The following is a 14,594-nucleotide window of genomic DNA, read 5'->3' on the forward strand; positions in this document are numbered from 1 at the left end:
ACATCAGATTAAATTGAGTGTGTAGGTAACGGTAGAATATTTGGTTAGCTTGCTTGTTAACTGAACCGTATATTTATTATTAGCTAGGTTATGTATACTACCCTCCTTATGGAGTAGTCTAGGTTATCTGTCGGGCTACTCTACCCTTAAAGGAGGATAGTTTACCTAAACTAAAAATGACATCACGGTTCAGCTAACAAGCAAGCTTACCAAAAATATTACCTTTACTACACACTCAATGTAAACTGCTGTAGGACTAACTTTCAAATGTTTTGGCCTCGATTATGATCGATAATCACTGAAGATATATTCACTGTAAAAATGCAGGTTTTTCAGCCGTAAAATTGGCACGGTGATCGTTATTGTAATTGTGTCTTAGTATCAATGTCTATTGTTGTTGCTTTTATTCTGGTCTCAATAAATGTTTTCTGATAGCTTTGCAACCACCATTTGCTGATTGATTACTAAAGAGACTGTTGCTCCTTTCAAAAACATCCCTTAATCAAGACAGGTCGAGGATAAGACGGGAATATCTTAATTTTTCATTTATTTTCTTCTTATAAATCAATAAAAATTTGCTTCGATCTTTTTCGTACAGAATATCTTGACCAGGAAAGAAATTGTATGATACCAATAACTATTGGATAAAAGCATATCAATATAAACATTGCATGTTTCAGTTCACGTGACGTCTTAAGATCAACATCGTCTGCATTAATATCTTTTAGTTGGCTATACCCGTGGTTATTCAAAATGGTGACTACCAACATTGGAGAGAGAGATATTGCTGGTTTAACTATCAAGGCATTTGTTCCAAAAATCATTGAAGAAATTGGATGTCTGCAAAAACAAATAAAAACAAAATGCATGTTAAAATTGAGATTTAAAAAATGTAATGAAGTAGAACTGTTGTGATATCGTTGAAATTGTGAAAATTGGGTGTATCTCTTTTTTCAAACTCTTTGTATATCTCTTTTTTTTTCAAACTCTTTAAACAGGGTGTATTGTTCTGAATTCGAATTTTGTACTGTAACTGATAAACTGCTCGATTACTTTACTTTAATGTAAAACTAATTAGTATTTAATGGAAATCGTTCCATTTGGAATATGTGTCTGTGCAAATTTGTCTGTCTTCTATTTTTATAACTTGTGATGTATTCAGTATATACATATTCTTTTTTAAATCTCGTCTTGTTCCTTTAGATCATATAACAACTTTCAATACTGGTATTTTCTTTTATATACATATGATTGAGCCACTTTCATCACTATTGTGATATTACGAGGTGATCAGTTTTAATTGGTGGAGGAAGCCGGAGTTTTCACGTTAGGAAAACTGAAAATCCTAGTCAACAGGGATGGATCCGAGTATACATGTCATGTGTGAGATTCCAACACAACTTAAGGGGGTTGACATTGGTTCAGGGAGATAACTCTTTAAATCAGATACTAGTATGTGTTTGTAAAAGCCCATCTGTGTGTTTTAAGAACTTATCTGAAACAGATGGGAAATATTCTATGTAACACAGAAGCTTAAAATATATTTATGAAAGTGATTGACGAAAAACGTTGTGATGATTTTTAAAGTTATTTCCCGTAACCTAAGTCTACATCTTTAATTGTAGACAGGCTAGTGATACAGTAGTTGAAATACTTAGACCACTCTTCTATTCTATATAAATATGAATCTATATACATGTACTTAGCTTAACAGCTTACTTTCTGTTATATTTCATCATATTGGCATCAGCTATGTCAGACAACGGTAGACAAAGCAACGAGTATGAAGCATTTGCAAAACAACTGAAATACAGATATATATTAATTATCATGATAGTATTCGAAACTAAATCTGATTTAAATACCGATAACGTGTCCTCACTTCGCCTACAATAACATGCAAGGTACCAATTTTCCCGTACCAGGTGCGCATTTTGACAATAAATGCCTCGTCAGTGATGCTCGAGGCCAAAATATTTCAAAATGAAAATATGAAAAGCTATTTTCCAAAAAAGTACATCATGAGTGCACTCGCCTTCTTCCTAACCATTGATATTATGGTGATAGTCCTAAATATAAAGCTTTACTACAACTATCACATAAACTAAACATGATCCAAGAAAATGAAGTCAAGGTCAAATAAACCAAATGAGAAATACATGTACACCTTACAATCATTTAATACACTAAATATAGTTAACCTATTACTTTTAGTTTTTAAGAAACAGACTTAATGTCTGTGTCATTTTGGTCTTTTGTGGATAGTTGTCTCATTGGCAATCATACCACATCTTCTTTTTTATATTAACCTTTGAACCATAAAAATGAGGTCAAGGTCAGACCAGCCAGACATGTACAGCTTACAATCCTTCCATACAACAATTATAGTTGATCCATTGCTTATAGTTTAAGAAACACAGACCAAAACACAAAATATTACCACTGATAGTTATCAAAAGTACCAGGATTATAATTTTAAACGCCAGACGCGCGTTTCGTCTACATAAGACTCATCAGTGACGCTCAGATCAAAATAGTTAAAAAGCCAAACAAATACAAAGTTGAAGAGCATTGAGGGCCCAAAATTCCAAAAAGTTGTGCCAAATACGGCTAAAGTAATCTACTCCTGGGGTATGAAAATCCTTAGTTTTTTTCGAAAAATTCAAAGTTTTTATACAGAAAATTTATAAAAATGACCATATAATTGATATTCATGTCAACATCGAAGTGCTGACTACTGGGCTGGTGATACCCTCGGGGACGAAACGTCCACCAGCAGCGGCATCGACCCAGTGGTGTAAATAGTTATCAACAGTACAAGGATTATAATAACTGAGCAATGAACCGTGAAAATAGGGTCAAGTAATATAAAACCTGCATGTACATCATAAAATATTTTCATACACCAAATATTGTTGACCTATTGCATATAGTATAAGGAAAAAAGATAATCAAAGAGCTGAAAGCTCTGAAGAAAAATGACGCCACTGTCTCTAATATTGGGATAGTTTTTATGCAAGTCTTGATTTTCACATACCGTAATTAGTTTAACAATGCAACATGTCTCGTAAGCATATAATTGATATTCGTATATATGTGTGTGTGTGTGAAGTGAAGGTGACAACTGGCTGTTTTTTTTAAGACAAATGAATAGGTCAAGACTACCTGAATTGTACAAATAAATACCGTAGAAAGGCTTGTATATTTCTCACTGGTACATAGTCTGAATCCGGGTCCGTTCGCGCCCACTCATGTTTGCCCCCTTTCACTTTCACACCCTAAATGTTCGCACGCAATCTTAATTTGTTTTGTGTTTAATAACTCTGTAAGCAAGTGTTTTCTTATAAGTATAATTGTTGTCATTGTCTCAAAATAAAGTGAGACAGCATTTTTATTTGTGTTGAATAAATCTTAATCATGTTTTGGATAGCGTATTGTTAAAAATAATAATAATCCTTTCTAATTAAAGTGGTATTTTGTCAACGTTTTATTTTGTGTTGAATAACTCTTAATCATGTTTTGGTTAGTGTATTGCTATAACTTTGTTTCATTGACTTCTTTCAAAATGAAGTGAGATTCTGACTATGTTTTTTTCTGTGTGTTGAATAGATTTTATCATGTTTTGGTTATAATAGTGGATTGCTATATTTTGGTTCCTATATTTTATTGTTTCGTTGTTTCAGATCAAAGGGACCAAGCTGTTAAAAACAATTATCTTTTGTGTTTTTCCTTTAAAATCTTCAATGTTTTACTCATACCAAGCTATAAATACATTCAGTATTTACACCAAAGCAATGTAAAACAACAATCATGATTTTCCAATTATTCAACTTAAATTTGAATTAAAATTGAGCGCGAATGAGTAGAGTGCGAACGTGCGAGGTGCGAACCTGCAAGGTGCGAAAGTGTATTGGGCGCGAACAGATCTGATACCACAAAATATTAAGTAAATAATCTTTTTGTTACTGTTATATATTAAAGGTCTAATGAAACTCAGGTAATTTCAAACATTTGTCAAAGAATTCTAGTCAAACCAGCACCTGGTTAAATTGGCACCTGGACAAATCAGCACCTGGTTAAATCGACACTTGATATAGTCAATTCGTCACCCATGTTAAATATATATTTTAACAGTATTTTAAGCAAAAAGAGTAAAAATAAGTAAGGGGTTGCAAAATTTTTTTCAGTATTTAAGCAAAAAGAGTTAAATACTAACTTTCACATTTTTGGGTGTTCATTGTACATTTTGTATATATTTATTTTTCTCAACTAAATGACATTTTTGGTGTATTTTTAATGATATATATATGAGTAGTCAAAATAATTATTACGTCTGGCAAGGCTTTTTTAATTTTATTCTGGGACACCTTTCTATGACCGCAAGGCTATGTTAATTTTTTTCTGGGACGCCTTCCTAAGAAAGCCTTCCTACGAACTTCGTAGGAAGACGTCACAGAAAAAAAATAAAATAGCCTTGCCAGACGTCATAATTATTTGGACTAATACATGAGATATTGGATATTTTTATGCATTATTTAAACCAGTTGACCATTTTACAGGATTGTTTGTTTAATGCTTTTTAAACTTTACTGAAAAAAAAAACACCTTAAATTTGCTTATTATTTGGCATGAAAGTTTGATTTATTGAAAGGGACTCATAGTTTTCCATTTTTTTTTTAATAATTGTCTAATTGTTAAAACAACAGCTTGGGTAAGGGCTTCGTTGTTTACCTTTATACACAACAACATAATTTCACTTTGGTTTCGTTGTTTACCTAAATACACAACAACATATTCACTATGTACTTGGTAACAGTTATTAATTAATTGAATAGAAAATATTATAACAAATATTATTGGATGCCGAATTGACGTCAAATAGGTGCCGATTTGACTAGATGCCAATTTAACCAGGTGCCGACTTGACTTGTACGTTTCAATTCCTCTGCGATCGTTTGCGGTATTTTCTTGAGAAAAATCTATTTTCCATCATCAAAGAGAAGAAGAAACTGCTTGAAAATGATTCTGGAACGCTTCATGATTGTTAAAATAAGTTAAATTCACTCAAAAAACAATTTTAAAACTTGCGATGTTTAAACAGGAAGTTTCAAAAGCACGTGTAAAAAAAGAAATTAACCGGTGAGAGTGGAAATCCGTACATAACAGATATCACTATAGTACGACTTTGAAAGCAAAACAGTTCCATCCTTTTGTAAAACAGTCTTTAATATACCTATCACATTAATGTTTGAAGGATCTTAAGCTTATTCAAACCATAAAAGTCGGTATGAAACACCAAAACGGAATGAACAATAACCGATTACGTTTTGTAGTTTACAAATTCTAAACTGGTTCCCGTCAAACTACAACACTTTCTCCGAGTGTAGTGGAATACAAGCAGAAACCAGTTTGTTTGTAAACTGGTTCCTGGCTGATTACTACACAATGACCTCTCATGCATAATTAATGATAACACAAGCAGATTCCAGTTTGTATAGAAAATAGTAAATACGAAACCAAGCGCGGTAGGCAGAGAAATGTAATGAAGTTCAGGTCGCCAGTTATGGAACAATGACTGCGTCATTTTCCAAAAACTCAAAAACTTAACTACTGAACCATGAAAATGAGATTAAGGTCAGATGACACCTACCAGTTGGACATGTACACCTTACAATCCTTCCATACACCAAATATACTAGACCTTTTGCTTATAGTATTTGACATATATGGATTTAACCTTGAAAACTGAACCTTGATCCCTGATCCATAAAATGAGGTCGAGGTCAAATGAAAATTATCTGACGGGCATTAAGACCTTGCAAGGTACGCACATACCAAATACAGTTATCATATTAGTCATAATAAGAGAAAAATAAAAATACCAAAAACTATTAACTTTTTTCAAGAACTCACTGAACCATGAAAATGAGGTCAAGGACAACGAACATGTGGCTCATGGAAACTTCCTTACATAAGGCAAATACTTTTTAATTAAAGTCAAATTTTCACAGAACAGTCGATTGTGCTAGATGCAAATACTTGTGGACATTTTATACGCATAAGCATACATTCCGCCAGAAAAAAATCCTCAAAAAGATTAAAGATTAATCTTTTCATCGCATTTATTAGCATCTCCACACCCGGCAACAGCTTTCTTTGGAAAAAAAAACAAAAATGGGCAATAATTTCATCGAAAGGAGAAAGTAGAGTACACCTTCAATAGTCAGGTGTGTTTGAGATGACTTTTCTGTCTTCAAAACGTATAAAGCATAGGTCAAACGATAATGATACCTACCTGTCTAACATCAGAAACGTAATCAAGCACCATGGATGATTCTGTCCTATACATAGCATAACAATTGCAGCCCCAACTTTGTAAATATGGCTGAACTGTATGGCACTGAAGTATGAATATCTCTGTATCATTGGAGTTCCAAAAATAACCAGTAGCTAAAATTTGAAAAAAAAATCATACAGAAGTGAATATATTTTTTTAAAACAGTGTGTTTTCCATGTAATCTAAGTGGTTCTTTTAACTTTCAATGTCAGTTAATCTTATCGGTGACCATGTGCCTTGCAATCTGATTGGTTCTATAGTGAATCATACCCGAGACCATGTACCATACAATCCAAATGGTTCTTGTCCAACACAATGTCAGTGTAACGTATATATGACCATGTGCCTTGCAATATAAAGTGGTTCCACAGTGAATCATACCCGAGACCATGTACCATACAATCCAAATGGTTCTTGTACAACACAATGTCAGTGAATCGTATCTGTGACCATGTGCCTTGCAATCTGAGTTGTTCTTGTACAACATTATGTCAGTGAATTTGACCTTAAACAATGTCCTTTGCATTCTGAGTGGTTCTTGTACTCGTGTAACATTATGTCAGTGAATCTGACCTTAGACCATGTGTTCACACAATGTCAAAGAATCTTACCAAAACGCTATGACATGCAGTTCAAAAGATTCTTTATGCAACAAAATATGTCAATAAATCTTACCAGAGTTTACAGGAACGCACAGTTATCCATGTGCGTTCCAAATAAAGATAGACACCTTCTACCGTGAATCACGATAGAAGGTTATATGTATATTTGGAACGCACATGGATTAATCACGATAGAAGGTTATATGTATATTTAGAACGCACATGAATTATCACTGATAACTCATACTAAACAAAGCGATGGCATTACTATTGAGGCCCCTCATGGGGGGGGGGGGGTCCTAGTAATCATATAATCACCATTTTTTTGCCAATATAATCACATAATCATTAAATATTTGCTTATCTTTAGTAATCAAATAATCATAAACTAAAAATACAGTCCTAGGTAATCAAATAATCATGAAATATTTGGCTTAATAATCAAATAATCATTAAAAAAAACGGCCAAGTAATCACATAATCAAAAACCCCATGAGGACCCTCACTATTGTGAATCGTGCTTATGACATTGTATCATACATTGTCAGTAAATTTAAATCTTGGTATCGTTCCGGAGTCGATTAAAACTTTAGTGTTTTTGTCTAATAAAGAGATTTTTGATTTAATTAATCTTGTTATACGTAAATAAACTCATCATAGACATACCAGGATTGAAATTTTGTATTTACGCCAGACGTGCGTTTCGTCTATAAAAGACTCATCAGTGACGGTCGAATCAAAACAAGTTAAAAAGGCCAAATATTAAAGTACGAAGTTGAAGAGCATTGAGGACCAAAAATACCTAAAAGTTTTGCCAAATACAGCTAAGGTAATCTCACTATACAAATCCTTGTTTATTCTAAAATATTTACAAATGTATATCTATGTGTTTAGATAGTACTGCATGTTCATTTCGTCATTCAATTGTTTATGTATTATACTTTGACCTCATGTTACACGTTTATGTGGTTGAGCGTTATCAATAAATCTTGAAATCTTGAAATCTTGACAATAATGAACACTGTATATCAATCCCAAACAAAATGAATGGGATCAACTCAAACAGTTCTAAAAAATGCAAGGTTGTTGTAGTGCTCCTAACATACAAAATATAAGGGTGTTTTTAACACACCGATATTTAGTATTCATCTTTCTGGCTGAAAAGTGAGATCAAAAACAAAATGTCCCTCTTCCCCAACCCATTTAAACCATATTACGCCGCTGGTGCACGAAAGTATTGTTATAATGACATTTTTAATGGTCTAGCTTATATACATAACTTACTTGTGGCATTATTGTGACGGCACCATAAAACATCTTCCTCCCACTTCTTGATATATCTTGATCAGATATTAAATGATCTCCCAAGATAGCCATGAAGCTACTAAGAAAAGCTCGATGAAATTCTTGACAGAAGTTTGCAACTACAAATGAAATAAAATTTCTATCTGATAAAATCTGTATTGTTTGCCTCCAGTAAGATTCTCTTGTTGTTTTATTATGAGAAATGTCGTCATTATCTTCCTTTCCTGTCGTCGACAATTGTTTAACATCATATTCAGTATGGGCATTGCGTCCAGCATACCAAAATAGTGTACAGCTACATATAGTGAGGATGACAGCTGTCGTTTGAAAAGCTCTAAAATTATGCAAACTATCAGACGTATACTCCAAGACCATGACACTGCTGGCACCAAGGAGAGAACCAATGGAACTATATCGATTTAATGTTATTCTATCCGACAAATTGGTGGACAGTTCCGTCGACAAGGTGCATTGAGCTAGGCCTACAAACGTGAAAAGCGTATCCCAAATAAATAACGACACAATAAGGTGAATTCCAACGATAAAAGAGTTATCTCCCCATGGTATCCATGGCAGCAAAAACGAAATCGCAAACAATGGTCCCGAATACATTATGCTTTCTCGTCTCGTCTTTGTGAACTTGAAATTTGTACTGTCCTGAATATAAGCAAACATCGGATCATTCACAGCATTCCAGATTAAATATAGAATCTGGGCGCCATGAAACCATTTTTCTTCAATGTGATATAGGTTCATAAAAACTTTGATATAGTAAAATGAATAAGCTGTCGCTATTAGATTAAATCCAGTTACGCAGGCACAATAGGATAATATTGTCTTATTTGACAGTGGCATTATGATCCTTTCTTTTCGTCTGAATTTTGTTTTTCAGATCCTATCTTTTCGTTTGAATTTTGTTTTTCTTTGTCTGTTCTTCCAAACAAAATCTTCCCACCGCAGACAATATATCAACTATGGAACGAACAGAGACTTCACTATACCAAATAACATAAATATGAATTCCACAAATATGACTTTGCTAAATGATCAATCTGAAAGCAGAAAAAAAAAAGATTACACGATAGTACAGTGCTGAGATAATTATTCATGGTTTTTTTTTTAAATTATGTGTATTCTTTTTTAACCAACATTTTACAAAATAATAATAAGATGATGTGGTATATATATGGCTGCCATTTAGCAAAGTTCAGACACTTATCCACTAAAGACCAAATCACGTAAATTTTTAAGCAACTACAATTTATCGTATATGGCCTTCAAAAACGAGCAAAACCTATAATACTTCAACGTAAATTATAAAAGGCCATGATATGCCTATGTAAAACTGTTCAAATTAGAAAGCTAACGGACTAATGTATGAACACAACAATCTACGAAAAACGAATATGACAGACAGCCAAGGAAATCAAGGCTACAGGCTTTGGAACAGCACAGGGGGGAAGTTTGGCATGATAAAAAAAAATGCGATTGCTGAACATTCCTTCTAACCAGGAACGGTGGTGTAACAGCACAACTTAATAACGAAACTATAAAAATCGATATGAAAAGGCTTTTACTCATCATATTGACACAGCACAATAAATAAATAAACGAACAAAAAGAGAAAGAAAAAAAGAAACAGGACCGAGAACTTGCAGTTACCTATAGCTATACCATAGCCAATTTACAACAAATGTATAAATCAAGATTCCCAGACTGAAATCAATCAGCACATATCCAATGGATTCAGTGTAAAATCTTCATAATAGTCTGAGGTAACATGTCCTTGTGTTACGTTCAAATATCAACAACCTGAGTAAGTGATAATAAAATGTTCATTAAACATGTTAAAGACAATTTCGAAACGAAACCAAATTTGAATAAAACAAATATTTTACATTTTCCAGGTTGCACGACTGGCAGACTAGAAAAAGCAAGAACTGATAATTTTTTTTTTATACCGAAAAAGTTTGATAAATACATGAATTCAAAATCATTCACTCAGATTGAGCACCATAAAACAAACATATCTTTAATAACTTGTGAATAATGAAAGGGCAATAATCATTATAAAAATAAGGCGGTGTAGCATGATTGTCATGATCAATGGGACAATTGTATCCACCAGATGTCACCTTACAGCAACACACGATATAACCACTAAAATACAGTATTCTCACTTGAGACAGGCATATACAGGCAGGGGCGGATCCAGCCATTTAAAAAAGGGGGTCCCAACCTAGGACAAAAAGGGGGGGGGGCTAACCAAGGACAATTAATAGGACAAATAAAATGATAGAAATTATTATAAATTAAGGAATGTATCTCCCTCATGCAAAGCTCTGATTCCTTCCTCGGATTTGGCTATACTTTTTGGACCTTTTGGATTATAGCTCTTCATCTTTTATGTAAGCTTTGGATTTCAAATATTTTGGTCACGAGCATTACTGAAGAGACATGTATTGTCGAAATGCGCATCTGGTGCAAGAACATTGGTACCGTTAATTTTATTACTACCACTGGGTCGATGCCTCTGCTGATGGACTATTAGTCCCCGAGGGTATAACTAGCCCAGTAGCCAGTACTTCGGTACTGACATGAAAATACGGATTTTTTGTGTTATTAAAATTTGCTGTTACAAAATGATAGAAATTATTATAAATTAAGGAATGTATCTCCCTCATGCAAAGCTCTGATTCCTTCCTCGGATTTGGCTATACTTTTTGGACCTTTTGGATTATAGCTCTTCATCTTTTATGTAAGCTTTGGATTTCAAATATTTTGGCCACGAGCATCACAGAAGAGACATGTATTGTCGAAATGCGCATCTGGTGCAAGAACATTGGTACCGTTAATTTTATTACTACCACTGGGTCGATGCCTCTGCTGGTGGACTATTAGTCCCTGAGGGTATCACCAGCCCAGTAGCCAGTACTTCGGTAGTGGCATGAAAATACGGATTTTTTTTGTGTTATTAAAATTTGCTGTTACAAAATGATAGAAATTGTTATGAATTAAGGAATGTATCTCCCTCATGCAAATCTGTGATTCCTTCCTCGGATTTGGCTATACTTTTTGGACCTTTTGGATTATAGCTCTTCATCTTTTATGTAAGCTTTGGATTTCAAATATTTTGGCCACGAGCATCACTGAAGAGACATGTATTGTCGAAATGCGCATCTGGTGCAAGAAAATTGGTACCGTTAATTTTATTAAGGGGGGTTCCAACCACACGTCCCCATTCAAATGCATTATTGTCACAAAAAAAATGGGTTCCAACCCCCGGAACCCCCCCCCCCCGGCCCTAGATCCGTCAATTGGCGGGGTTAAAATATTTGCAGGGGCCCATCCCTTCCCTGAGTATGGGACAGCACAACATCAGAGCAAACAATTCGGTATACATGGTATACTGACGGTAAGTGTTGCTGTTCCAATTCAAAAAGTTTCTGATTTACTGTTTTGCAAATTGCAAATTGCGGATATATCATCAAATCAGTAAAAAAAAATAATGGGAAATTCACTACAATTATAACATTTGGTGAACATAAGATGTATACATTTTCGCCAACTTAATTTTTTTTGGCACTTTTTGAGGGAACAAAACAACAAGAACAATGAAAAAAGTCTCAAAATTCACAAAATTTCCTGAATCATAAAATGCATTGAAATTAATTTATTTAGTTCCTGTCAACCCATATTCTCTTTTCTATGTGCACAGGTATCAGGTATGTTGGCAATCACATTAAAAAAAAATGTATAAATTAAACACGGCCATATTTGTCAATTCCTTCTGGTGAACTGTGGACTATTAGTCCCCGAGGGTATCACCAGCCCAGTAGCCAGTACTTCGGTACTGGCATGAAAATACGGATTTTTTGTGTTATTTAAATTTGCTGTTACAAAATATTAGAAATTATTATAAATTAAGGAATGTATCTCCCTCATGCAAAGCTCTGATTCCTTTCACGAATTTGACTATACTTTTTGGACCTTTTGGATTATAGCTCTTCATCTTTTATATAAGCTTTGGATTTCAAATATTTTGGCCACGAGCATCACTGAAGAGACATATTTTGTCGAAATGCGCATCTGGTGCAACAAAATTGGTACCGTTGATTTTATTACTACCACTGGGTCGATGCCTCTGCTGGTGGACTATTAGTCCCCGAGGGTATCACCAGCCCAGTAGCCAGTACTTCGGTACTGGCATGAAAATACGGATTTTTTGTGTTATTTAAATTTGCTGTTACAAAATATTAGAAATTATTATAAATTAAGGAATGTATCTCCCTCATGCAAAGCTCTGATTCCTTTCACGAATTTGACTATACTTTTTGGACCTTTTGGATTATAGCTCTTCATCTTTTATATAAGCTTTGGATTTCAAATATTTTGGCCACGAGCATCACTGAAGAGACATATTTTGTCGAAATGCGCATCTGGTGCAACAAAATTGGTACCGTTGATTTTATTACTATGTTCATGTGTTGGTTATTTGTTGTATCAAGCTGTCGGAGTTAAAATAAAAACAAGAATGGTTTAAGTGGAGTTATTTAAGGGTCATGGTGATTTAAAATAAGGACAAACCTCTTTTAAGTCATTCAGTTATTATAAACATTACCTTATCTGATGTACATGCCAGTTTGTTAAAGTTTAAACAGCTGAAAGCCAAATTCTAAATTCTAACCAAAACAAGACTACGACGGGCGTATTTTTAAACGTCAACGATATGATTCTCTGGATTGTATGAGGGGTCCTGATCCCGAAATCCTGGGTTTAAAACACGAAATCCTGAGGTCCTGAATTTAAATAATTTAATCCCGACATCACGAAATCAGTCGAAAAAATAATTCCCAGATCCCGAAAGGGTCAATCCCGAAATCCCGAGCTTAGAAACATCCGATCCCAGAGTCCCTATCCCCCCTCTTGTATGTTATCTGTCTTTTTTATAGCTTAAACTATTTCACATGTGTTTGTTTCGTTAATCGGTGACAATTTTCAAATTTTGTTTATCCTCAATGATCCGTAATTTCGATCTTTATTTGGACTTTTGAACCAAGTGTTTTGATTCGAGTATAACCGGTGATCGAGTCTTCTTTTTTTAGACGAAACGCGCGTCTGGCGTATACTTGCACATTCTAATCTTGGTGTCTATGATGAGTTTATTTACAACCAGTCCACTGAGTTGATGCCGCCGCTATCAATAACCATGGTTCATTACATTTGGATATTGTTCTCTTTTTTATCAATTGTTGTTGGTTTTAAACAATTAATTTATGGTCGGAAGTTTAAAAAAAAATGTTTGGAAGGTTTTCATTTCAATATTCTTCATTTTTCAGGTTATGTTTGTTCTTAGGGAGCTACCATTTGATTTTTAGGGGGGGGGGGGGTGGCTAGGATGAAATTTGAAAAAAAATAGGCAGGACAGGAGTTTTGAGTAAAAAAAAAAGGCAGGATGAGACACTTTGCAAAAAAAAAAGGCAGGATGACAATTTAGGTAAAAAAAAGTCAGGATAAACTAAAAAAAAAAAAGGCAGGACCGAATAGAGTGAGAAAAAAAAGGCAGGACAGAGATTACAACTAAAAAAAAATGCAGGACAAAATTTTTCATCCTAGCCCCCCCCCCCCCCCCCCCCCCATAAAAATCAAATGGTAGCTCCCTTATATAGATACTTTTGTTCATTTTTATCTTTTCTTAAAATTTGAATACTCCATTATATATATAACTTTTTTTAATTATCTATTCTTTATTTTTTGTATCTGTTTTTCTCCATTTTTTTCTATAGTGAAGCCCATTATTCTCTGTAAATCCCATCCACAGGGCCCTACTTACAGTTTGTTTTTCTTGAACATATGTTGAATTTGCCTTTACAGGATCGGATCCATGCAGTCATTTATAAAAGGGTGTTTTCCTGGATTTGCCGACATCAGGGACGCCCAAACCCAGACATTTGAAAGCCGAGAGATGTACGATACGTATGGTCACTTTAGGCGCTTTACATGCTTTATGATGAAAAGGACAAACAAATATCTTTAACAATTGCAGCTTTAGTCAACTTTGTTTGAGAGAGTTAATTGGACAATGTTGGAAACTTTTTTTTATAGTACTTTCAAAATTTATCAATGCGAGAAATACACACCAAATCATGTCAGTGCATGCCGATCGAAGTACAAACTGGTGAGCACGGTGAGCTGATGGTACAATCTAGGTTAAACATTTACCATTGTTTACTGAAAAGGACATTCTTAATCAGCAACATGAAGTGCTGTTAAAGTCTTATTACTAATTGGAAATTGGCACACTCTCTGTATTAAAAGTTGTATTACTTCGTCGGTCAAAAAAATCGCTG

At 34.2% G+C, this 14,594-nt stretch overlaps 1 protein-coding gene across 2 annotated transcripts; it reads right to left on the reverse strand.

Annotated features, from left to right (window-relative positions):
* Window positions 1-530: 530 nt before the first annotated feature.
* Window positions 531-12,924, reverse strand: LOC139501075 (transmembrane protein 180-like). 2 transcript variants are annotated; one of them, XM_071290054.1, is made up of 5 exons: window positions 12,866-12,924; window positions 8,224-9,296; window positions 6,296-6,450; window positions 1,720-1,803; window positions 531-840 (listed from the first exon to the last, which is right to left on the reverse strand). In XM_071290054.1, the coding sequence occupies exons 2-5, from the start codon at window positions 9,097-9,099 to the stop codon at window positions 558-560; spliced, it is 1,398 nt and encodes a 465-aa protein (XP_071146155.1). In that variant the 5' UTR covers window positions 9,100-9,296; window positions 12,866-12,924; the 3' UTR covers window positions 531-557. The 2 variants fall into 2 exon arrangements, 1 of the variants encoding a protein (XP_071146155.1); XR_011658448.1 differs by lacking the exons at window positions 8,224-9,296; window positions 12,866-12,924 and adding an exon at window positions 7,013-7,131.
* Between the last annotated feature and the right edge of the window lie 1,670 nt (window positions 12,925-14,594).

Source organism: Mytilus edulis, chromosome 13 (genome assembly GCF_963676685.1).
Source record: "Mytilus edulis chromosome 13, xbMytEdul2.2, whole genome shotgun sequence".
Classification (NCBI taxonomy): domain Eukaryota; kingdom Metazoa; phylum Mollusca; class Bivalvia; order Mytilida; family Mytilidae; genus Mytilus; species Mytilus edulis.